This window comes from Lacerta agilis, chromosome 5 (genome assembly GCF_009819535.1).
Source record: "Lacerta agilis isolate rLacAgi1 chromosome 5, rLacAgi1.pri, whole genome shotgun sequence".
NCBI lineage: Eukaryota > Metazoa > Chordata > Lepidosauria > Squamata > Lacertidae > Lacerta > Lacerta agilis.
In genome coordinates, this window is record NC_046316.1 from 17,352,151 (window position 1) to 17,377,910 (window position 25,760).

General features: G+C 43.3%; 1 protein-coding gene and 1 long non-coding RNA gene across 3 annotated transcripts in view; one reads left to right on the plus strand and one right to left on the minus strand.

Annotated features, from left to right (window-relative positions):
- The window catches only part of RET (ret proto-oncogene), a 90,660-nt gene extending 77,378 nt beyond the window's left edge, over positions 1–13,282 (plus strand). For both annotated transcript variants that reach the window (XM_033148739.1, XM_033148740.1), the window contains 4 exons: positions 5,592–5,729; positions 7,251–7,350; positions 10,981–11,128; positions 12,974–13,282. In XM_033148739.1, the coding sequence (XP_033004630.1) occupies positions 5,592–5,729; positions 7,251–7,350; positions 10,981–11,128; positions 12,974–13,131 (544 nt within the window). In that variant the 3' untranslated portion in view covers positions 13,132–13,282. The remainder of the gene's footprint in view (positions 1–5,591; positions 5,730–7,250; positions 7,351–10,980; positions 11,129–12,973) is intronic.
- On the minus strand, positions 656–25,609 carry LOC117046618. The gene is made up of 2 exons (XR_004426597.1): positions 25,534–25,609; positions 656–892 (listed from the first exon to the last, which is right to left on the minus strand). It is a non-coding gene; the product is annotated as an uncharacterized LOC117046618 (long non-coding RNA).
- Between the last annotated feature and the right edge of the window lie 151 nt (positions 25,610–25,760).

A 25,760-nucleotide genomic window follows, 5' to 3' on the forward strand; every position in this document is an offset into this window, starting at 1 on the left:
GCTAGCAGTAACTTAAGGTTTGTTTAACAAGCTTTCACTGGCCAAGGCATTCATGAAGCCTCACTTTCAGCTAGCTTTCTGCAGTCCTTCAAACATATTTGCTGTAATCTGGACAAGTATGAATTTCCCTAGAATCAGAACCCCTCTAACCCAGGGATGGGCAACCTTTTTTCTGTCAAGAGCAGCATTCATAGAATTGTAGAGTTGGAAGGGACCACCAGGGTCATCTAGTCCAACCCCCTGCAATGCAGTAATCTTTTGCCTAATGGGCTCAAACCCATGGCCCTGAGATTAAGAATCTCTTTCTGTACTGACTCAGCTATCCCGTGCTTGAGGGCAATCTGTCAAGACTGCATGCCCACAGTAGGCAGGGATAGAGCCAAAAGTGGACGCAGCCACCCATTTTCTCTTTGTCTAGCACCCTGTTTTCTTTCCCCTTCCCCACCAAATGAGCTGCTAGCAGAGGGACAGGTCACTCTTGCCACAACGCTGTAATGATGAAGGGAGGAACCTTTAATCACTTGATGCCACAGCATAATCCTTAGATTATATGATAGTTCCACCTTTGAACTTACAGTCCATTGTAGTGCATTGTCTCTGACACTCAGCTCCCCAACGTGCTATTTTGCCCTGCAAAGAATTCCAGCTCATCAGATTTCATACACAACCAGTAACCTCTATCTTTAATGTTTGTATAAAGTGGAGGATCTGAGGACATACATAGCTCTTGGTGGGAGAAGCCTGAGCCATGCCACTTTCTCTCTTTTGTGCCGTTATGAAGCACAAAGGCTTTCCTGAACGCAAGCTGGTGAATTTACCCTTCAGAAATCACCGGGTTTGTCCATTTTCCTTTTGCTGTTTTCTCTCTCCTTGCCTCAGTAATGTTCTGTATCTGTGAAATAAAATAGACTCCGTCTGAGAAATTGTGGGTTTTTTTAGTATGAGGTCACATTCCCAGGATGCTAGGTGTCGGGACTTGTGTGCACAGATGGGGGCCTCGGAATGCAGTTTGAAGAATTGTGCTGGGTTCTGGGCATAGAGAATTCTTTTGTACTTAGCAAGCTTTTTGCTCATATTCCAGTGACCAGCAGAAGTAACCACAGAATGCTGGGAAATAACCAGCTTGAACCGTACCGGGGAGGGGAGGAGACTTTCCACCAGCTAACGAGGGGAGCTTAACAAAAACAATCTGGCTATTTAACATGTATTCTGCTGTTAACATTACTTTGTGCAACTGTTCATTCAAGTCCATGTCTCTCAGCATGATTCATGCTAAGCTATTTAGAACTATAAGTGGCCAACATTCATTTAGTGCTAAACATCCCTGAAAATAAGTCACCTGAATTTATAAATGTGTTTGTGACCCTTCTGTGGAACCTTCAACTACAGAAGCATGGAGGGGCAGCATCACCTCCATGTGAACTGGAAACTATGTTGGTCTGATAATGGCAACACAACTCTTATGTCTCACTTATCTGAATGAAGTGTGCTATTTAGCAGTGAACAGGTCTAAGGCAAACATAAAGCACAAGTTACACAGGGCTGGGGAACCTTTGGCCTTTGGGCCAAATTTGGCCCACCAGGCCATTTCCCCAAACCCACCCACCTACACCTGATGTCCCATGTGAAGTCAGTTGCCAGGAAGGTAGAGATGTGGTTGGATCAGCTGTATGTGCACCTGAAACCACAAGTTTGCAAGAATGAATCAATGCTACACATCAGTCCTGCTTGGTCAATGTCTACCCCCTGCCCCTGGCTAATTTTATATAGGTGGGCAGGCCATTATGATGTCAGATGATTGACAACTGGGTGACCCTGGGTGATAGCAGCATAAAATGGTGAGGGACATGGGGAGTGGCAGATCTTCAACAAAAAGCAAAACAAAATGCATTAAATAAATTGAGCAGGAGCTTGGAATACGTATAGGTTAGTATACTAACTAACTAACTAACATGACCTATAAGGACCCCTCCAATGCTATAACTAATTCTGTGGCAAACTGTTTTTACAGAAACAAGGGAGACACTTAGAAATAAAATCCAAATTACTGTAAACCCTGTTTGGCATCATCATAGAGAGAATGATAAAACTGTGTGGAAGAGGCACAGATTCAAATAAAAGGCATATAAAGGGAACAGATGGACTTCAAAAACATTGTGAAAGGTTATTTGACTTAATTAATTAAACCAAACACCCAGGAAGTTGCAGAAAGTTTCTTTCCATGTGTCAGGGAATTGTCCCCAGCTCAGCACAGGGTGGTGGAGGGACTATCGGGATCTTACAGAGAGCCTCAGCAACATTTGACCAGCAGCACCTCTCCGTCCAGCGGGAGCAGCAGCGATGCCTCAAGTGGGGAAGGGGAGGCAGTTCAGGGAACTGCAAGCCAAGGCTCTGGGAATGTTGGAGAGACCCTGCACCCCTCTCGCGCAGAGGGAGACACGCCATTTCCGTCTCCCCAATTGCGCAGAGGGGCCAGACGCAGACACGGGAGGCAGGGGTTTCATATTCCGAGACTCTTATGCTGGTCTAAAAACCGGAAAGAGGCACTCCCGGATTCTGCAGACAGATGTGAACTTCTTACCTCTTACACTGTAAATAGCTCGCACAATAAAACTGTCAAAAGAACAGCGGAGTTCGGACTGGTTACTCATTAGCAACTATCTGAGAACCTTACACCATGCTTATAATAATGGTCTGGGTAAGAAAAGAATGCCAAAAAAAAAAAATCATCATCATATGACCAAATGAGGCAAGCAGTTCAGTTATGCAACCATTTTTGCAAGTTCCTTACTGAAGTAATTTCTTAAAATTTATGAAGCATAATGATTGCTGCTCAAAGAGAAAAAGGTTTCAGTTGCCAAAAATTTCAGGAGGAATCCCATCCTAGTGAGTTTAACACAGTTTGTGACTGCAAAGCTGAAGAGTGACGAAAAAGTCCCGACTTCCGCTCGAGCATAGGAGGGTGATGGCGGACTATAACATCACTCCAATTCTCACAGGGTAATTGGGGCTGAGATGGGAGTAATCAGCCTCCCGAATCTTCCCAGGAGCTATGGGAAGAGACTGCCTCGCCCGCGGTGCCCGTTAAACCTGCTCCGAACTCCGAGGAAGGGGGGGTGCTTTGTGCGCAAAGCCCCTGAGAGAATTCGGCACTCCCGGAAGCTACCTCACCGACGCTCGAGTTCCACTACTTAAAATGAACAATTCGATAATAAGTTTTGGACATGCTTCAAACGAGGAGGAGGAGAAGTACTTTGCTAAACAATCCAGCCACTGAGAAGACAAGAAAGATCAATAAGAAGATTATAACACCTTATCGGTATGTGGGAACAAAAAGGGGGGGGGAGCCTTGATCTTTGTTACTGAACTCTGCTTTATTACACTATAACTATGGGCAACCCCCCCCCCCCCTTGAAGAGACGTTTTCACTATCTATAACAAGTGAGATTTGAAAATTTGAAAGTGCGACATCTGCGGACATATGGCCTCCAAAATATAAACTGTGGAAACGAATATATGATACAATAGCACCACCCTTATAAATAAGATATTATATTTCAGAGCAGTTTGGAAGAAGATAAAAGGCACTTTAATCTGTTAATTGGTAGAGCACCCCCTGGTCACCAGTTTTCTTTTTTCTTTTTCTTTTTGGATGGTTTCCTGGAATGTCTGACGTGATTTGTGGCACAGTCTTAATTAGGAACCGACCTGATGCAGAGATTGTGCTGCGGACCAGAGTCAGAGGGGGAGGGAAAGCAAATAAATAACTTCAATATATATGAATTCACAGTATGACAGGCACCCTCCCCTGAAAGACTTGGATGCAGCTGATATGAAAAGATATTGAGCAGAACGCACTGTATGGAATTTATCGGGGTCGAGTGAAGATGGCGGCTGCGGAGATAAGACCTTTGGATTTGGATCTGAGAAACACCAATGTGCTAGAGGGCATTGCAATATATGGAAATTTATGGACATAAAATCCATACAGACATGAATCTTTTCGGCTGTTTTATCTCGCTTGTGGCGTGAAAGAAGAATGAAAGACACCAGAAAGATTGAAGGATAACATCCGAAAGGAGATGGGAAACATCGGAGGACTATGGAAGGCAATGGAAATATGATACGGACTAAAACTCCTAAAAGTTTGAAGCGTGGGAAGTCAAAAAAATTAATAATTTGGGAGTTTATTTGGATTATTTGATATTTATATATAAATTGGAATATTTGATGTGAGTTTTGTAATTGGAAAATCTAATAAAAATGATTTTTTAAAAAAGTCCCAGCCACTTAGAACACATTCAGTCTCATACAGCTCATTAGGAAAATGCACTGTTAATCACTTTGGTTACAGGGTAGTCACTTGCACATTACAAAAGAAGAAGAAGAAAGAAATTACAAGTTTGCCTAAATTTTGCATGTGCTAATAGAGATAGATGTATCTATGTATAGATGCAAATTTATAAATAATGCCTATACTTTAAATAGAAATACAGTGGAACCTTGGTTGTCAAACGCTTCGGAAGTCGAACATTTCAGCTTTCAAACGCTGACAACCCGGAAGCGAATTCTTCCGAGGCGCATTTCTTCCTTTTCTCAATGGATTCTGTGGACCGTCCATTGAGCCTTGGGTGACGAACATTTCGGAAGTCGAACCGTCTTCCGGAAAGGATTACATTCAACAACTGAGGTTCCACTGTACAGTACATCTCACCAGTGTGGGGAATACTGTGGCCAAGTAATCTGTGTGCCTGATCTGTTTGCTGCCCAGGTGCTGACAGTTGAGGGACAACTTCAAGGCGCCCACTCTCCTTTCTTATGGTTATCTTTTAATTAGACGATTGGAGCCACTGATTTAAGGGGAACAGCCATGTCTCCCTTTCTCTGGATTGTGTTTTGTTAATCCTAGTTATTTGAGAGCTACAATAAAGCTTTTCATTTTTTTTAAGTTAAATGCACAACTGCAGCATGCAGTTCAGCGAAGTTGCAATAGAACATTGGGTTGCATCCATCATTAGTTATTCTTAGAGTAGACCCATTTAAATTAATGCACATGACTAACTTGGGTCTATTCTGAGTAAAACCTAGTTGTATACTGTCAGGGTAGAGTTAGAAAAAGAGGTAGAATGTCCACAGAGGCAAGGGTTAAGTTATGACTCCAAATCAGGGGAGGGCAGGTACAAGCCATTCCTCACTAGGAGGTTAGAAAAAGAGCGGGAAAAGCCTTTTGAGAGTTGCTGGTCAGGGGAGAAGCAGAGCTCAGAAGGTATCTGAACTGAATGACTCTGTGGAGTGATAGTTGAAGTTAAGAACTATTTATTAATACTGTTTGTGAATTCTTAATAAAAATTATAAAAGACCAAGAGACGTTTGTGTGGTAATGTGAAGAGGAATCGACCAGCCTTGACATACACAACCCCATAGGTTTTGCAGTGTGAAACCAAATTCTAGAAAACGTATCAACTTCATCAGATACGTGGATTTTGTTTCACCAGTGCACAACTGATGTGCAGTATGGAGGCTGGAGTAAACTTCAGTGTAAGCCCATTACCCTAATGCTTCCAGTAAATATTCCTTTCTTTTCTTCTCAGATGGTCATTTGGAGTTCTGCTGTGGGAGATAGTCACTCTGGGAGGTAACCCCTATCCAGGTATTGCTCCTGAGAGACTATTTAACCTCTTAAAAACAGGCTATAGAATGGAGAAGCCAGAAAACTGCAGTGAAGAAATGTAAGTAGTTTCAAGCTGCCAGAATTGCTAATCAAAGAGATTCCATTAGTTGATTATACCAATAAAATATTATGATCAGCTGCTCTGATTTAGTTCTTTTTCAGACAGAAGGTCTTGAAGATGTAGCTTGAGTGAGTTTAGAAAAACAAAGAGGTGCCGTCATAATGAATTGTGAAGCAATGAACTCAGACATAAAACTGACATATAAATAGACCAAAGATAGGAGCTGGAGCTAGGTGAAAAATCTATTCACTGATGAATTTGGGGGAGGCAGGATAATGTACCCATCAGACAATTCAAAACAGAAGTTGAGCATACCCAAAAACTCTTGCCTCAGATCAACATACCCATGGCAGAATAGACTGTTCATATGCAACCATCGTTTTTCCATGGGGAGCCAATTATCCAAGGGTGTGGTTCTATGGTTAAGACATGGCTGAGTCATTCAAATGGTACATCAGCCACATAGGAGCTGCTTGTGGAAAAGGCAGCACCTGTGCCACTATAGAGCATTCATTTAAAGGACACCAATGACTGCTTTTAGAATGGTGAGTAAGTTTGTTTCTTCATTCGCTTACACAGTGGCTTAGTTTTCAGCTCAGACAAACCTGCTTTAACTTGCAGCCTGAAAGGCAGCTTACAAAGGATTTTTTTAAAAACACCACCACCAAAAACATTGGATCCAAAAGCAATTTAACTATAAATGGGTTGCTTGTTATGGTATTTTATCTTCCCGGCTGTTCCAGACTGCCATCTCTCTGTGCAGGCTCCTGCTTCTCCCTCAATCCTGGGGAAAGGCAGTAGGCAGCTTTGCGTGGATTCTGCACTTTTTAAAAACAATGAAGATCGCACAATGATAAAATTGAATTCTGCAGACTGTATAAATTAGATGTCCCAATAGCATCCTGCCTCTGCCTGCTTGCCACTTCCTTGTTGATAACTACGTGATCTGAGTATAAGAAACTTGTTTATACAAGTTGGCCAAGGGCTTTGTGTAGAGGAGGAGGATGGGAAACCATTAAAAAAAAAAATTGAGCCAGAGAGTCACATTCCCTTGTGTGGCAAACCTTCTGAGGGGTGGGCAATGTCACAGTAGTGGAAACTCAACTGAAATTCTTCCTCCCACACACATACAGCAATTAGGTATTGGAGGGTTTTTCAAGCTTAATTGCTTAGCGAGGGTATGAACTTAATGGGGAGAGCACAGTCAGTAGGGAGTGAAGAGTTAATATTTCTCTCCATTGCTACGGTCTCCATAAAGATACCACCCTCCACCAGGGCAGTTAATTTTTTTCAAAACACTTCCATTGTCACCAGTGGTAACTTTTTTTAAAAAAAAAACCAACCTTACTCCTGAATTGAGGTCAGATAAGGAGGGGAGACCCCACAGGTTGCATTCAGCCCATGGGGTGGAGGCACTGTTGCCACTGCTAAATGTTTGGGTCCATTTGTGCATGTGAAGCATCTCAACAAAGTATTTGTATTAATCAATATAACACTCTCTTATGTGTCTTCCTGAAGGTACAATCTGATGCTTCGCTGCTGGAAACAAGAACCAGATAAGAGGCCAACATTTGCTGAGATCAGCAAAGAATTAGAGAAAATGATGGTAAAGAGTAGGGTAAGTGCCTTTCAGGCTTTATCACTGTGCATGAAGGAAAGTTGGAAAGATTTTCCAGTGCAAGGATTTACATAGCAGTAATTGGTAAGACATTGTTCATTTTTCACCATTCATCTTTGAAAAGAAGGAGATCAAATGGGGGATATTTGAATGAGAGAAGAGGTTGATGGTTCAGAGGAAGGGATGTAATTGCGTATCACAAAAAAGCTTTTTCTGGTGCCTGATTACATTTTTTATATACACCAACAAACCTTAATGTGCGAAAAGGCACTTAACATTCACTTGGTGTTAAACTTTTATGTTCCTTTTGACCTAGACACCACTCACTTACCTGTTTGCAGCAACATATGATTGCAACAAACAGGTGTTTTGAGAACACATGCAGCATTCACCAGAGACGAGATTACCTGTGCCCCCCTCTTAAATGGCCATTTATGTGGCAAGCCCAGGTTATTCGCTCATAATTTGTGAAACAGACCCAAGTCGCTTATCATGGAAGCAAAATTCTACAACAACAAATTTCTTTGTCTAGTTGTAAAAGATAGATAAATAAATAAATAAATAAATAAATGAGTAGCTGAAGATCAAACTCCTGTAAAGAAGTAACTGGCTTATACCAGCATTCAAGTTTCAAGTCACTTGTTTTTCTAAGTGATGTACCCTCATTTGAACGTTTATGGGCTGTGTTAAGGTACCCTTCCCCCCGTCCCTCAGGAAGCTTTGGTGCCTTTAAAACTGTTTCTTCTGGCAGCTGCTGCTCACAGCCAGCTCTAGTTCTTTACAAGGCCTTGTGATCTCTGCCCTCACCCCCCCCCCAAAAAAACAGGAGCTGATGTGGGTGGGCTTTGGCTCACTGGTACTCCATGACAAACAGAGCTAACTGTGAGCAGCAGCTGCTGGAGAAGAGTTTTTCAAGCCACAGAAGCCCCATTAGAAGCTTGGAATTTGACCAAGGAAGAAGAGGAGCAGATTCCTGCCCAACCTCATTTCCTTCTAGTTGAAGGGGAGAGGTGGAAAACTGCATTTGCACGTGAGAAACCCGTGCAGAATTATACCAACCTCATTGACTGCCCCCTCAGATTAGATATATACCTTTATGAAATATATGTTATTGCTGATCACTGCCCAAAAGTTTTCCTTTAAGGCTCTAGGCATTTGGGGATGCTTCACTTAGCTGAGGGAATTGGGCTGTCATTCATTCATGTAAAACCAAAATACCTATTTCTCGTAGAGAAGTAGAGAACAACAGATCATTTAAGTGTAGATAGATGCAAAATGTCAAAATCCAGAGGTAGGTTAGTGCAGCATAGAAAAAGTAGGTTTTGTTATGTTTATATATATATATATTACTGGAATCCCCAAAGTGGCTCACATAATTAATCAAAAATACTGTTCTGTGAAAAACATTTTTTAAACAAAAGTCTGGATAAAAGACAAACTTTCTTCTTAAAAGGGTAGTGTAAAAGGCCAAGCACAGCCAGGCTTGGTTACTTGATTTCTAGGAGTCCTTTTAAAGTCATTTCCAAAATGGCAATTTATTCAAAATGGCATTGAAAAACAGGTTTAGGAGGACACACCCCTCTTGCCAGCTTGGAGTATCTTCATCTAGTCCATATGTGCTTTATCCAAGTATTCGCTAAATGAACCTTCCCCTCCCAAATCCAAACCCTACAGGACTGGCAAAGTGTAAGTATCTCCCCACTCCTTGGCGAGTAAACAAATCAAAACTCTGCACGATGGTAAGATGCTGGGCTTGAGAAAAATCGCTCAGGTAAGCTTATGCTAATAGGTACTAGCATTTACATGGAAAAATATGTGGCCAGGAAAAAAGGTCCAGCAAGTTGCTGTGTATGATGGACAGAGGTACCCATAAAATAGACCCTGCTGACTTCCCAAACTGGAGTTTCAAGCTTTTTAAGATAAAGAAACTAGAATGTCAGGCTGACCAAACCTTAACTATCAGGACATCTGGTTTATCACGCTCTGCAGCAACAAATAGCTATTTGCATACATGGGGGAAAAGATTACTCTGCCTCTCAGAACAGTTTATAGTTATAAATGCACACACACACACTACTCAAAGACACAGTTTTGCAGGAAGGGCAATACTATGCCATGAGTAGGGAGTTGGACCCAACAATGCACAGTCCAGATATTCATAAGGAATAATGGGATTTTAAGAAATCCAAATGATTCAAAAAGCAAAGCTTCACAATTCAAGAAAGTCCATTCCAGAGTAATCAACTCACAAGTAATGTTTGTGATTTTTTTCAATGAAAGGGAAAAGGTGGACAAGGTGCTTGGATCAGTCAGGAAAACCACTTGTGCTGTGGACCCTTGCCCCTTGCTAGAAGGGAGGGGACAGCTGACTGGGCCAGGGACCTGATTAATGCCTTCTTGCAAGAGGGAGTGGTCCCTGCCCATTTGAAGGGGGCACTGGTAAAACCATTTCTCACTGGCTGCCAATGCAAAGTGTTGATTTTGATCTATAAAGCCTTAAACTGCTCAGGACCTCAATACTTCAAAGGCCGCCTCTCCCCATATGAACCAACCCAGTCCCTGCAATTATCATCAGAGGCCTTTCTTTGCATGCCTCCACAAGAGGTCCAGAGGGTGGCAACATGAGAATGGGTCTTTTCTGCGGGGGTTCCCCATTTGTAGAATGCTCTCCCCAGAGATGCTTGCCTGGCTCCTTTGTTACGTATTGTTAGGTGCCAGGAAAAAAACATTCCTCTTCTCCCAGACCTTTGGCTGATTCAACAAACTATAGCTTTGAAACTGGGGTGGGGGGTATTGTTTTTGTGTGTTAGAACGTTATATATTTTGTGATTTTATATTGTATACCGCCCTGTGATCCTCAGATGAAAGGTGGTATACAAATTTTATAAATATGATGATGATGATAAAGTATTCCTCTCCCCAAATATAGTAGTCAGGTAGACCTTGTCTTATGAAGCCATCTGATGGAGCAGACCAAAAGTCTGATTTCAACAGTGGCTAACCGGATTCCTCCTGGAAGCTTATAAGCATGTAATGAAGGCAACAATCTTCTTTCGTGGTCCTATTCTAAATAATTACTATTAGAACTTTACTGTATCACTACACCACCTCACCTAGCATCTTATGTCCAGCTGTGGCTGTTTCTGAAATTTCACAGAAAAGGGGGGCAATGCCCTTTCTAGGGGGCTGGAATCTTCTTGATTCCAGCAGTCCCTTCCCAATGTACCAGATTCATGAAATCCAGTGCTTCTGAAATGGTTCCTGATTGCTCAGAGGAGCTTCTGTGCCATGCTGATAATCATACTCTGAACACTTCTGCTATCCTGGAAGAGGCACAACATTTTCCAAGTCTGCCTGCCAGACTCACTGTGTTAACTCGCTGGCAAAGGACATCGCTCATGGGGAGCTGTAATTGAGCATATGTCTAAAGAAGCATGTCTAGTGTTACTCCAAACAAATGTGTTGCCAAGGATACCATTCTTGTAGAAAGCAGGTTGGTGATGATCTCATCCATACTGAGCCTTTAGTGTTCAGTTTAAACGGTGAGAAATCTGGATAGAAATGATAGCCAAAGAGCTGCACTCTCAACCAACCCTAATCCCTCCTATCTCTCTTTTTAAATCTGTTTAGGACTACTTAGACCTTGCAGCTTCCACCCCATCCGACTCCTTGCTATATGATGATGGACTCTCAGAAGAGGAGACACCCCTCGTGGATTGTAATAATGCTCCCCTCCCTCGAACCCTCCCTTCCACATGGATTGAAAACAAACTCTATGGTAGAATTTCACATGCATTTACTAGATTCTAGCAACACACACACCCAAAGTGATTTTCTTCTGCACCGTCCTCACACTCTCTGTAATATCCTTTAGAGCGTTATTTGTCTGAATGAAATCAGTCAAAATTTGCTTGGCAAGTCTTTCTTTTCCTTTCATTTGTCACTGTCAAAACTCTGCATTAGGTTCTTACTTTAGCCGGTTCTGCAGCTGTGTTTAGTTTTTTAATTTTTTTTAAAAGAAAAAGGATGTGAAAACGTGCAACTTTACTAAATATATATTGTATAATAAAGAAAAAACTAATTCCTAGATCAGGGAAGTACTCTCAGGGGAAGTTTAAAAAAATGCTAGCAAATATTCAGTTAAAACTATACTTTTCGGTATCCATGGAATTGAGAGCACTTCAAGTGCATCATTTAATATGGAATCTCTAATTTTAGGTAACTTTTTTTTTACTACTTGAAGATTTTTGTTCCCCCCTCCCCTCACATTTCACTGTTAAGAGTCCATTGCATAATAGTTCTTGTTTTTATTCTGATGGATTCCTGAATTTCAACTGTTGCCTGTATATTTTAAGTTCCCAGTCAGCCATGGCTGCTTACTAAGTAGTGGAATTTAGGGTGGGGGCAGAGAAGGGAAGTCTGAAAGAGTCAGCTTACAATGCAGAGAAGTCAGAGTAGAGCAAGTACAGCTGTGTATTTCATTGGAAGCTGAATTGGTGAGGACCACATGAAAGCAACCTCTCTTCTGTTTTCACATGCTTTTGGTTTCTCATGAAAATGTCAACATCTAAGCCATGTTTTGAATGTTGTCGCAAGTGTCTTAAAAGGAATGTGCTTTAATATTGTGGTGGTGAGATGGACAGTAAAGATGGTTCTTGCCAAAACTCCTACATTTTTTGTCTTGTAATTAAATGCTCTACATGCCATTTAATGCTTTCAAATTGCTTTAATTCAAGCCATGTGGCTTTTCCCCTTTGGCCATTTTTTTTTATTTGTCAGCATCAAGGTACTCATTTGGAGCCTAATTTTGGAGCCCCCGTTCTTCAATTCATATTTAGATTCTTAAATTAATGGGCATGTTTTTAAGATGGCTTATGTACCAGGCTAATCTTCCTGAAGTCAATGAGTTATTTGAATGCCCCTTGAATAGTCTAGAGTAGACCATAGTTGTTATATTCAGGTTCCAAAAGAAATACTTGAATTAGAGATTTATTTGTGTTTTAGACTTCAAGGCATACTTGCAAGTAGTTCTGCCTACCCCCACAACTAAACAGAAACAATTAGGTGATTCAGGAAGAAGAGCGAGAATCAAATCTGACATTCATGAGACATTCACTGGCCCCATGGAAGCTGTTCCAGGGCCCATTTAAAAATATATGCTTATGTACATACATCCTATTGACTTAATTGGGATGAATGTTTTTAGGAGTGAAACATGCATGCTAAGTATTTAAACTTGTCAGAATGGAAGACTATGTAGGCTTACTACTGCTTTGAGCACTTTATTTACCACAGGAATACTCCATTGCAATAGCCAATCTGCTGTATTCCCATGAAGATACAACATTGTGAGATCCAAAGACCTATCAGGAGCTTGTACTGGGATATATATCAGGAGAGCACTTTATTTTTCATTGTTTTGGCCTTCACTGCAACCTGTGCTTTAGTGCCTTTCAAACACAGTTATGTTTGGTGTTTTGTTTTGTTTCTTCTTTTTGTGGTGGTGGGGATATTTTGTAATTTGGCTTGCAATTGTTTAAGGGAGTTTTGCCAAGGGCCTTACTGTCTGCACATGAAGTTTTGGTTCTTCAGTGCAGAAAAAATTATCTGTTTTCATTTTTAGGCATGTCATACCCGAACTGGCCTGAGGAGAGCCCCGTTCCACTCACAAGATGCGATGGCCCTAAGTCTGTGTTTTCAAGATATGCAAATGATAGTGTATATGCTAACTGGATGGTTTCACCCTCAGCGGCAAAATTTATGGACAAGTTTGATAGTTAACAGTTTCTTGGTTAAAAAAAAAAGGTAATGGACTCAGGAGGGGAGCAAATGTCCAAAGAACGGCCTTCCCTTTGGCTCATTCTTTGCATAGTAACAACTGGTTGAAGCTACAGGAACATCCAGAATGGGAAATGTTCCCCTTACTTTTGGGTAGTACCTAAAGTGTCTTCTCTCTCGTGTGATGAATACTATACAGTAATTGACTCCCTGCCCCCTTTTAAAGTTGTATCAAACTGGGTCACATGCTAGTTTCAATTCCTCCATTGGTTTTTGCCATTCTCCAAGAAGTCCATTTTGGTAGCTGTGTTTTACGCAGTAGGACCTTCCTACTTACAATGTTCAGGGCAAAGACACAGTTCTGGAATGGATATGAAGGGGGCGGGGGCAGGGGAGGAACACTGTTGTTTCACTATATATACTGCTATCTCTATGGTCATTGCTAAGAAAAAGCAAACTGATCCAAGCATGAAGCACAAATTACATGATGGGAACAATTTTCTCTAAAAAAAAATAAATAAATCCTGAGTTTGCTGTAGCGTTACGTGTTACCATGTTGTTGGCAGTAACAAATCCTGAGTTAATGGGGTTTGGGGACCAAGACATTGAACGATTCTAGTCAGTGCTGAGATTCAACTTTTCAAGTCTTGGAACCCTATAGAAATATATTGTTCCATCTTAATGGGAAAAGAGGTTTTTGTTGAAAAATCAGGGTTAAACTATTCTTAACTTTAGCACAATGGAAAGTTTTTGATATCAGATATACTTTAATAGACTTGACCTACAGAGTGCCCACCTGACACAACTTTTTTCTTTACATCCATTTTACTGATGTCTCAAAATCTGCTCAGGATGTTTTGAAATGAGCTAAAGCCAAGGAACCTGGTTAGCAGTCATGCCCAGAGGGTTTTTGTCCTTTCGGCTCAAAACTCTTACATTTCTGCAACCCCATTGCACAACCATATGGGACAATGCAGACACACCACTGGTTCCCCGTTAAGAATGGTTGATACACTGGGAGTCAGGCTTAGAATTGTGTGCAGTCTCCCTCCACCTTAATTGCATTTACATGGTTTGGATCACCAATGTTCACAATGGTTAATGTTAAACAGAGTTGCCCATAGCCCAGGATTTGAATCCCTCTTCAAACTTCTTTCAGACCATGGTAAAGATGGGAATCCTGGTTAGCCACAGTTAATGTTGGTGCTGACAAACTGGTTGTGGTGAAGGAGAAACAGCCTGCAAAAGAAAGCACACCTTCCCAAGGCCAGTTCCTTGTTTTTAACAACAGGTAACAGGGACCTCCTCTTGCATCAACCCCTGGAGAACTTTTTATTTACACAACTCACTTTCTTGTGAATCATGTGCAGACAAAAAAAATTCTTTCTTTTCTTTTTCTGTCCATATGGCTAATATGTCTAAGGATTTGGGTTTTGTTTTTTTGAGAGTAAAGCTAATAATTGATGTGATGTTTTAACTTTAGTGTGGTGTTTTGGAAGATAATCTGACTCCTGCAGAGGTTAGATAAAATGGTTGATACACACGGCATTATGTTACTTGTATTTTGTTTGTAACTTCATAATGTTAATTAAGGAAGGGGAATGCTGGAATGTTAACTCAATGTGTTTATCCTTTTTGGATACTCTTGCATAATCAAAAACATTATACCAAAGTATTGCTTCTGTCTCTTGGGTTTCAGCTATGTAATTCTGTGTGTCTCTTTTACATGTCCCATATTCTAGAAATCAATGAGTCAGATTGCCAAAAACTGTAACCACTCTTTTAATGCAAGAGGTCTGAACACCTCAACAGGATAACATTGTTTGAAAGTAAGCCTGTTCTCAGACAAAGGGACAGGTTAAAGTTATTGTTCTGTAAGCTAACTACTACGCTAGACACTGTGTTTACAATAAAACTGCCTACAGAGATGTGAAACAGCCCTGATTATACTGTAACAAGCAATCATCTCAAATAATAAAAATGTAAATGTCATAGACTTGCTACTTCATTGTTGTTGAAGACTCAAACCCACAGTGGGTACTGCTGGTGTGTGTCAACACCTAACCCAAGTCAAAGGAAGGAAGGACAGACAGCAAACAAATACAGTCATATCTCATGTTACGTTTGCTTCATGATACATTTTTTCAGGTTGCGTCCCACAGTGACCCGGAAGTACCGGAAAGGGTTACTTCCGGGTTTCGCCATGCGCACAAGCGCCGAAGTGCACCACACACCTGCGCAGATACGGTGCTTCAGGTTGCAGGCTTTTCATGTTGCGAACGGGCCTCCAGAACGGATCTCGTTCGCAAATTACGTTGGCCAAATTACGTTGTGAAAATTAAGGGGCACATTAAAGGTAAAGGGACCCCTGACCGTTAGGTCCAGTTGTGGACCGAGGTTGCGGCGCTTATCTTGCTTTATTGGCTGAGGGAGCCAGCATACAGCTTCCGGGTCATGTGGCCAGCATGACTATGCCGCTTCTGGCGAACCAGAGCAGCGCATGGAAATGCTGTTTACCTTCCTGTCGGAGCAGTACCTATTTATCTACTTGCACTTTGATGTGCTTTCGAAATGCTAGGTGGGCAGGAGCTGGGACCGAGCAACGGGAGCTCACCCTGTCGCGGGGATTCAAACCACCATCCTTCTGATCGGCAAGCCCTAGGCTCTGTGGTTTAACCCACAGCACCACCCGCGTTCCCTAGGTGCACATTAGATTTGAGTAAATATGGTATATTCCCTGGGAATATTCACAGCTATCTGATTTTCCATGAGTTGAGTATTCCCAGGCATAGCAGCTTCTGAACTGAATACTTGATCCTCATTTTGCAACAATTACAGCATGTGGATAATACCCAGTTTTTCTATTCCAGTATATTATGGTATGGATGGCTGTCCTATACTCTTGAAGTAAGCAAAGCACTGAATCTGATACATCTTATAGTCAGTAAGTAATCTTTTAGAGGTCAGAAGTTATTCTATATCATTTTTTGGTCCTTATGCAGCCACTAAACACTGCAATACATTTTGCTGCCTGAGACAAAGATGCACCTCCCCCTCCATGTATAGAAGCAAATTAGCATGGCAATTAAATCTTTCTTCATTACTGGTGATGGGACACCATCCTCCCCCATTGAAGGAGATGGGTATGTTTAGCCTGGAAAAAAGGAATGGGAGGAGATTTGATAGCCATTTTCAAATATCTAAAGGTCTGTCACATGGAAGATTGGAGCAAGCTTGTTTTCTCCTGCTCTGGAGGGTAGTACTCAAACAAATGGCTTTAAGTTACAGGGCCATTCCATGAAAAATGAGCCTGATAAGAAAAAAATATTTTTAAAATATACTTATTTTACTTATAGTTTCATTACCTAAACACATTAAATTTCAATATTCCCCCTCCAAAAAAAAAAGAAAAAAAAGAATTGGAATTTTTTCCCCCAAGAGAGATTTCAATTTGAAGTTTCAGTATCACTTTTGTGATTGTCATTGTTGGTATATTATTAAATTGAAGAACTTGGTCTACACATTGGACTTGTTTCCCACCCATGACAGCAAAAGGTACAAAAGTTTATTTTGTGATAAACTAATATATAGGTTATGTTTGTTTTATTGTGGGAGTATATATTAGAGTATAATACACCTATCAATAATAGAAATGCAGTTAATTAATGTAAACACCATGAGATTTTAATAATTCTTTTTCTGTCCCACCCGTGACAGTTTTCAACTTGATTTATTAGGTTGCTAACCTAAAGTGTTCTTATGAGTTCTAGGTTAGGCATATTTTCATTTCAACACTTATCATCAAGATAGACTAGTATTAGGCCTAACTTTCATTTACTTATTGCAATTATACAGGCGAGTTGGTAAAGAATTTGTCAGCAAAATTCGTCCATTCCTGGGGAAAATATGACTGTGCAGGAGTGGGGAAAGGATTAAATTGGCTGACCATTGGCTGACCAATAAGACGCCAGAGGAGGAGCTTAGGGGCTTTGAAACCCAACCTAGAAGGGGGAGAGTTGACATAGAAGCAGCTGTCAATGAGCTACAACAGGCATGTCCAACAGGTCGATCGCCAGGATGTTACTGGTCAATCTCCGGTAGATCGTGGGTTCCTTAGCCTAAAAGGAAAAAAAGCTCTCCCCCTAAAAGAAGCTCAATGACTCCTCTTTCTCCCCCTCCCAAAATCTCAATAACAATGGGCAATTGCAGGGAGAGCTCCTTCCCTCTTGCCAACACACAGTTGGTGGGGGTGTGTGTGGTCTAACCCCGGCTTCCCAGATACCTGGTGAGGCTTCTGCAGCTGCATGTCTCCTTTCTCAGTGTAGTTGCCCTCCACCTTGCTGGGGAGAGAAGGCTCGCAGACTTTCTTTTTAAAAGCAGAGGCCAGGGGGCAGGACCGTCTTAAGGGGATCGGCCGCCCTGGCGCGACGATCCCTCGGCGACCCCGGTAGGCCGCCTCTCCGCCCACCTCCCTCCCGCGCTGACCGCCCCTCGGGAGGGGGGGTGGGCGAGCAGGGGGTGAGGGGCGTGGCGCTGCAAGCTGGCCGCCCTCCGGAGCCCCAGCTGGAGCGCTGGGAAGGGCGCGCAAAGCCCCGCTCCGTTCCAGCGCCACACCCCTCATCCCCCGAGGGGCGGCCAGCGCGGGAGGGAGGTAGGCGAGTGGGGGATGAGGGGCGTGGGACTGGAGCGGCGCGGGGCTTTGCGCGCCCTTCCCAGCGCTCCAGCTGGGGCTCCGGAGGGCAGCCGGCTTCCAACTCGCCCGCCGGCGCATGAGCGCCAGCCCGCCCGCCCGCCCATGGGGGCGGGCGCGGGTTGGGGAGGGGGCGGCCAGTATGCCGGCGGGCTTGCGGGGGCACCCCTGGGGGGCCTGGCGCCCTGGTGCACCGCGCCACCCAGCCCCTATGATGAGACGGCCCTGCCAGGGAGAGAGAGAGGCCGTTCCCCCTGCCGCACAATCTTTAGGGTGGGATTTGTTCCTGCGTCTTCCATCACCCCCAAACCTGGCCGTGGTGTGAAGAGAAAGAAGCCCTCTTTTCTTCCTTTCTCTTCCTCTCCCCCCTCCCAGCCTGTCCCCATTTACAACTTTGGGGTGTCTCCCCCACTGCACCACCTCACTGAAAAGACTCTTGTTTTCCATAGAGAGCCAATTGCTGGAGATCTTTGCTGTCTTTTGAAAAATCCATTTGGAAACAACAGCCCTCAATCTTTCTCTACTTCTCCCCTCCCGCTTCCCTTTGTCCCATTGATTCTGGTTTTAGTGTTCTGGTGCTTCTATAGGAGGAGAGCTCCTTTGCACCCTGCTCTGCACCTCTGGGGACACCAGCGTCGCCTAGGGACGGGGAGTGGGGGGCCGCCTGCCTGGGTGGGTGCCATAAGGGGGACAAATGGGAAGCTCTCCTCCTATAGAAGCACCAGAACACTAAACTAGAGCTAAAGTATTCAGGCTGCAATCCTGTTCACATTTTCCTGAAAGTAAATCTCCCTGAACTAAATGGAACTTACTTCTGAGTAGATATGCATAGTCAGTCACAGAAATCCCAATGTAATTTTCCTCTTCTAAAAAACAGCCATGCCCATGTATTATCCAGGAGTGACAGAATTCTCCCCTTTTGGGAGTTGGCGGCGCAATGTATTTTGTCCCCCCCCCTCAATCATTTTTGATCACTTTCCTAATATGCAGGACCATCTTGGGGGGGGGGGAATCCTGACTTTGTTTTTCAAACAGAAGTATGTGGCCAAAATTGATTCTGTTATTCTGGAGTTAGAAAAAAGATTTGGCGACTTCCAAAAAATTGAATTAATTGTAGAGTACATGTCATTTCCATTCAAATCTGATTTGGACATTTAAAAAATTGCAGTCATTATCAGTACAAATCATCTCTTGAAAATGAGATATTAACTCTGAAAAACGACATTTTTCTGAGGGTCTGTGCAGAAGAAGAAAATTTTTGGAAGTTTGTGCGTAGACAAAAATTTCTAAATTTGAGAAGATGCAGTCAAATTTTATACTCATGTTTTGGTTGTACTTAGTGTGAATCTGCATTTTCATATTTAAAAATGATGAAGAGTAAGCAATGTTCAAACATGACAGATAAGGATTCCCTGAAGTTGGCACTGACACAGTACTTGCCAGATATTGAACAGTTGGTTACCGAAATGCTCTTTTCTCAGACACCCCACCCCAAATAACCAAGGTCCTTTGCACTCCATCTGAGGCAAATTTCAGCTCTGTTGGGGGAGTACCTTGACCAAGGATTGCATACAATGATGAGCTCATAATCTAATTGTGGGTGTTGTTGCAGATTCGCTAAGTTTGCATATGTGCTTCGCTAAAGCATGACTTAGTGACCTCATTTTGTCACAAATGCGGCAGTTCTTTCAAGCATACAAATCACTATTGTGGAACCTTGCATTTCCTAGCGCAACAGCTGAGGGTGTTATTTTAGTTACTTCCGCCTGACACTCAAAAAATATGTTTACTGTATAATAATGGCACTCTTTCTGCACGTTCATTTTAAAATCAGGCACTCCACATATTCTGTTTCATAGCCATGCATATTGATTTTTTTTGTTAACATCTAGGGCCAAAAATAGATTTAACTGTAGGAATGAAAGAAGGGGGCATAGGTATGGATTCAGAACAGGGAATGTATTAACCATTCACAGTAAAGCAGCTAAGGATTCTTTCTGAGCGGAGAATATTTCTGCAGACTCCTCTTTTCTTAAACCTTTTCAAATGAGCCAGACGAGCCACTGCAGAGAAGGCCCGTTCTCGTGTTGCCACCCTCCTGACCTCTAGAGGAGTAGGCACACAAAGAAGGCCCTCAGAAGTTGATCTCAGGGTCCGGGTAGGTTCATAGGGAAAGAGGCGATCCTTGAAGCATTGCAGTTCTGAGCCATTTAAAGCTTTATAAGTAAAAACCAGCACTTTGAATTGGGCCCGGAAACTAATTGGTAGCCACTGCAGTCATACCAGGATAGGTGTCATATGCTCAAACCATCTTGCTCCGGTGAGCAACCTGGCCGCTGAATTCTGTACTAGCTGAAGTTTCCGAACCATCTTCAGAGGCAGCCCTACGTATAACACATTGCAGACATCTAACCTTGAGGTTACCAGAGCATAGACAACAGTAGTTAAGACTATCCATGTCCAGAGAGGGGTGTAGCTAGGCCACAAGCCGAAGCTGATGGTAGGCACTCTGGGCCAGTTGAGGCCATCTGAGCCTCAAGCGACACCAAAGGATCCAGGAGTACACCCAAGCTATGAACCTGCTTCTTCAGAGGAAGTGTAACCCCATCAAGAGCAGGCTATCTCCCACCCATCCGCTCTAGGGAACCACCCATTAACAGTGCCTCAAGTCCTATCTGGATTGAGATTCAGTTGGTTGGCTCTCATCCAGTCCATTACCGAGGCAAGACACTGGTCCAGCATTTCCACTGCCTCACCTGCAGATGTAAAGGAGAAATAGAGCTGAGTGTCATCAGCATACTGCTGACAATGTACTCTGAACCTCTGGATAACCCCACCCAGTAGTTTTATGTAGATGTTTAAAAATGTGGGGAATAGGATTGAGCCCTGCAGAACCCCACATTGAAGGTTCCATGGGGCTGAAAAGCATTCTCCAAGCAACACCCTTTGGGAACGACCATCCAAGTAGGACTGAAGCCACCGCAAACTGGTGCCACCCACCCCTAGTTCAGACAGTCACTCCAGAAGGATACCATGGTCGATGGTATCAAAAGCCGCTGAGAGGTTGAGAAGAATTAGCAGGGACATATTTCCCTTGTTTCTCCCTTGACAGAGGTCATCATACAGAGAAACCGAACAGTCTCTGTGCTCAAACCGAGCCTAAACCCCAATTGAAATGGGCCAAGATAGTATTGTGTTCCTCTTTTAAAACCAACCAACAAGAAGCTTCAGCCCTGAGAATTTATTTGGGAGTAAGTTCTATTAAACTGGGCAATTGGGACAGATTAGGGATTCTGCTGGTTTACCGCCCACCTCACTGTCCAGAAATCCATGCTGAGGCAGCTAGAAGTGGGATGGCAGAAAAAAGGTCCTCCTTTCCTTCCACTCTGCAGTTTTAATCTGAAATTTTAAACACAGTATAGCAACGGTTGGGCCCATCACAGCAACAGAGGAATTTAAAACAAAAAGATTTTATTGCTGGCAGCTAGCAACAGGCTCGGAGGAATATTTTCCAAAGTCCTGCCCCTCTTAACAGGGGAAGCTTTCCTTTATACATTCCTAGGTTTAGCATTAAACCAATCAGAAGTTACAGCATGTACATTTACATCGATACAGTGGACTCCGCCTGGAGACAAGATGGGGGTATCATATATATTGATACATTGGACTCCGCCTAGAAACAAACCTTTAACTTATAAAATGTCTTCCCTGAACTTACAAAATGGCTTCCTTTTAACCCAATGCTACACCAGAGCACCAGAACTCCCATCATTCTTAGCTTAAGGTTACCAGATGTTCCCGTTTCCTGGGGACAGTCTCTGGATTTACAAATCAGTCCCCATACAAAATCCATTGAAAAGTTGAAAATCATTGAAAATTTTTTGGTAATCTTATCTTAGCTAGCAGGACCAGTGGTCAGGGATGATGGGAACTGTAGTCCAAAAACAGCTGGAGAGACCCAAGTTTGTGAAACTCTGGTCTAGACTCTAAAGCTTGAAAGTAAAATGAATCCTAAACTCTGTATGGGCATGTGTAAGAGATCCCTGAGATGGTGCACCTAACCACCATCAATATACAGTCACTATAAATACAAAAGCAGGCAAGTTCCCCCCCACCACCTTTACATGAGGAAGTAAATTGAGCCCTTTGATGTAGCACTATCAAATACAAGGCAAGGAGACACCTCCCCTTGCATACAAATATTCCCAGAACATCCTGGAATTAAAATCCAACGATAAGATGAGAGCAGAATAATCAAAGGAGCATAAGAACACAAAATAGTGAAAGTATAGCAAATAAAGAGGTGAAAGTGTCAGACAAGCCTCCCTCATGAGAGAGTGGTGCAAACAGGGCTGCACCACTCACAAATGACTTCTTCCCAGGGTACTACCAGCCTGAAAATGTTTTATTCAGAATAATGGCTCCTTTAAGGGAAGTAGCATTATTATGTAATGGGAAAGCTAAAAACATCCGTCAGTAGAATGGCACAACTGAACAGGCCTTCTCTCCAGTGACACTTGCCTCATCTTAGATGGCAGCAGCACATACAGTGTATGGGAGTGCACTAAAAACGATATCCATGCACAGGCAGGTTGATGTGGAGGAGGAAATCCCCCAGGTATCCTCAACCCAATCCAGACAGCAGTAAAGCATATACAGTGGTACCTCGGGTTAAGAACTTAATTCGTTCTGGAGGTCCGTTCTTAACCTGAAACTGCTCTTAACCTGAAGCGTATGTAACCTGAGGTACCACTGTACTAGTCTTTCTTCAACAATATTTGTATTTTTTAAAAAAATAATAAAAAAAAAAACATCATGCAGCATCAAATTCCAGATGGGGATTTATGACATAACAGCTCAGGAATTGTAAAGTGTATTGAAACAGATTTCATGAACGTTTTCAAAATTATTACTTGCACATTTTGGCTTTGCCGATCATGACTAATTTACAACAATAAAAGCATCACATGGGGATCATTGCTGGACTTATTCTACCATTAAGGTCTGAACCATGGAATTTTGTAAAAGGCCCCTCTGGCAAATCAAGCTAATGACTTTCTGACAGCTCCCAAAAAGCTGAGCACAATCTATGCAGCCTCGGAAACACTTCTTTACTAAAAGCGCTGCTTTCTGAGAGTTGAATCTTCTTCTCCTTCAGTTATTTTTCAGTTTACTACCAGGTATGCGTTCCTACCTCCACTTTGCATTAACTGTTCTCTCATTTGTTATCTTTTAGGATGCAAAAAGCCTCTATTTTAGTAATGTATCATCTTCTGCTTTCCACTTTATCAAAAAAAAACAAAAATGCCGATAACTAGTGCACTTCTATTCTGAACACATCTCTCTTTCATAGTTCCACTAACAATTGAAAGAGATGGAATCATTCCCATTTTTTAATTAAAAAAACAGCTGATCTTAATTGGTAGGGCGCAATATTGGAAGCTGTTACATTTGCAAATAGGAGATCAAGGTGGGGTTCAATGAAGACAACACGGGTGTAAATCACAAAATGTGGCATTGTTCTTACACGGGGAAACTTTGCATTTCCTTGGTGTAACAGCATGAGGCAGATCCCACCAGGGGCGTCGCAGGGGGGGTCGGAGGGGGCGGGGGGCCCCGGACAGCGCCCCTGTTGGGGTGACACATCGGGGGCAGCCCTGCCCGCTGGGCTTTTAAAAATTTGTTTATAAAATAATAATAATAATTTTGGGGTTATTTTCGGCACTGCCGGGGTGGAGCCGCAGGGGTGGCCAGCGAGGAGGGGTGTCACCCCCCCTCGCTGGCCACCCCTGCGGCTCCGCCCCAGCAGCGCCGAAAATAGCCCCCCCTTCCAGCGGCGCAGCTCAGCATGGAGGCAAGGGGCGGGCCAGCGAGGTGGCCCGTCCCTCTCCCTGCCCCGACTTGCGCTCCGCCAAGGGAGCCCGGGCGGCGGATTCGGGAGTCTTTGCAGCCCGCAAAGACTCCCAAATCCGCCGCCCAGCACCCCTTCTTGCAGCGGCTGCTCACGCAAGCACGAGCAGCCACGGCAAGAAGGGGTGCTGCCGCCGGGCAGCGGCTTCTTCGGGAGTCTTTGCAGCCCGCAAAGACTCCTGAATCCGCCGTCCGGCACCCCCGGGGGCGGGGTGTCGCGTGCGTCATGACGTAATGACGCACGCACGCACCGCGATGCCCCGCCCCCAGGGGTGCCTCTTGGCTTCCTGCCCCCGGCAGCCAAGGGGCTAAGAACGCCCCTGGATTCCACTATCACAGAAACATTTAGCAGCTGCTGCTGTAGCATGCTTAGAAATGTGCTTCATTGGATGTAAGTGGAAATAAAGACAAGTGTTGTATTGCCATCCTTTGATAGTACAGACAACTTCTCTGAGGAAGAGAGGGTCTGCAGAGATCTGTGATAGCAAGTGTCTCCCAAAACTGCATTCTCCTTTAGCCCTATCCAGGGGTAAATAATTGCTACCATTCTACATGATAAAACAAAATATCACTGGTACCAAACTGCATGGGAAACAGCCCTACTAGAAAAGCTAACCAACAGATGGAAACTGTTGTAACGTGGGGATCGTGATTCAGCAAGTGATTTCAGCTCTGACATAGCAGACAGGAGACAAGCTTCTTCAAGTAACACTCTTTATTCAGACAAACAAGACTGGGGAACTGAGGAGAGGGAAGCTACTTTTATAGGGACAGAAAGACTGGCTAGAAGGGATACATTTTGGAGGGAACAATCTCAAGCAGTCACAAAGCTGCAGCAGTCTGATTGGTCCGCAGGAGCCAACCAATCCAGCTCCAGGTGGAAGTGAATCCGCACTCCAATTGGCATACAGGAGTATCCCGGAATTAGCCAATCACGTGGGGCCCATTGTGTAAATAATGTATATAAAGCAAACGTTTTGGGGGAACTGCATTCCTCACTACTATGAGCTGAATAAAGAGCATGAAATTCACACTTGACTCCGAGTATATTTCAAATACAGATATTATAACCCTTGAATCAATACACAACAGAAACTAACACAAGGACAAATGAGGATGCCTTCACACTAGTATGGCTCCCCTTTATTACATATACAGCCCCGCAAGACGACAACATAGCCCCCACCCCAACAGCATACAAATTGATATGGCTAATCTGACCCAACAGACACACACACTGGGCCCGTCACACACACAAAAAAACCCTCACTGCAATCAACTAAATGCAACTAACTCTGCTCTGGGCTCTCCAACCTCTCGTACTGCAAACAAACAGATAAAGAACCTATCCTCACAATGCTGACACAAAAAACTATGAAAATCTTTTAATAAAAGCAATAAAAATAAAATGAATTAACAATAAGCAAACTTTTAAACGGTACCATCTTGGGGAAAGATGTCTCACTCTCCCCCTAAGGCCAGGGTCCTAAACTCCCAAAGCAAAAAATTCTGGTGTTACCTCCACTAATTCACTAAATGCCAAGCACCCCCCCCCCCCCCGGCCACCAGTTCCTGACTGAGAAAATACACAACCGGTGGTCACCCAGCAGCCCTGCAGTGCATAGTTTCAAGCCAGGGCTCTGCTTAGCTTACAGGTGAGAGGTGGGATAGAGAGCAGACACTTAAGAGCTGTGCTTCATCATTTAGGAGTTAAATGAGGTTCCATTCCAACCACTCTCAAGACAATACCTGGATTGTTGTTTTTTCTGGGGGCTCTCCCAGTTCCCTGCAATGCCTGGACTTACCCTCTACTTGCTGCCTGCTCTCCATTGTCAGCTGATGTTGGGTCCTGCAAGGATTGTTATGTGAGCTTTCATCCTGATCAGACTACCAGGTTCTGGCTGGAAATAACAGCTGATTTTCATAACCATCCTATAAGCTTCAGCTGTGCTAGCACAAATGTACATAATTTACTGTGATGCACCACAGCTGCCCTAAGGAGCTTGCTCCTTCCTTTACTTGAGGCCTCCAA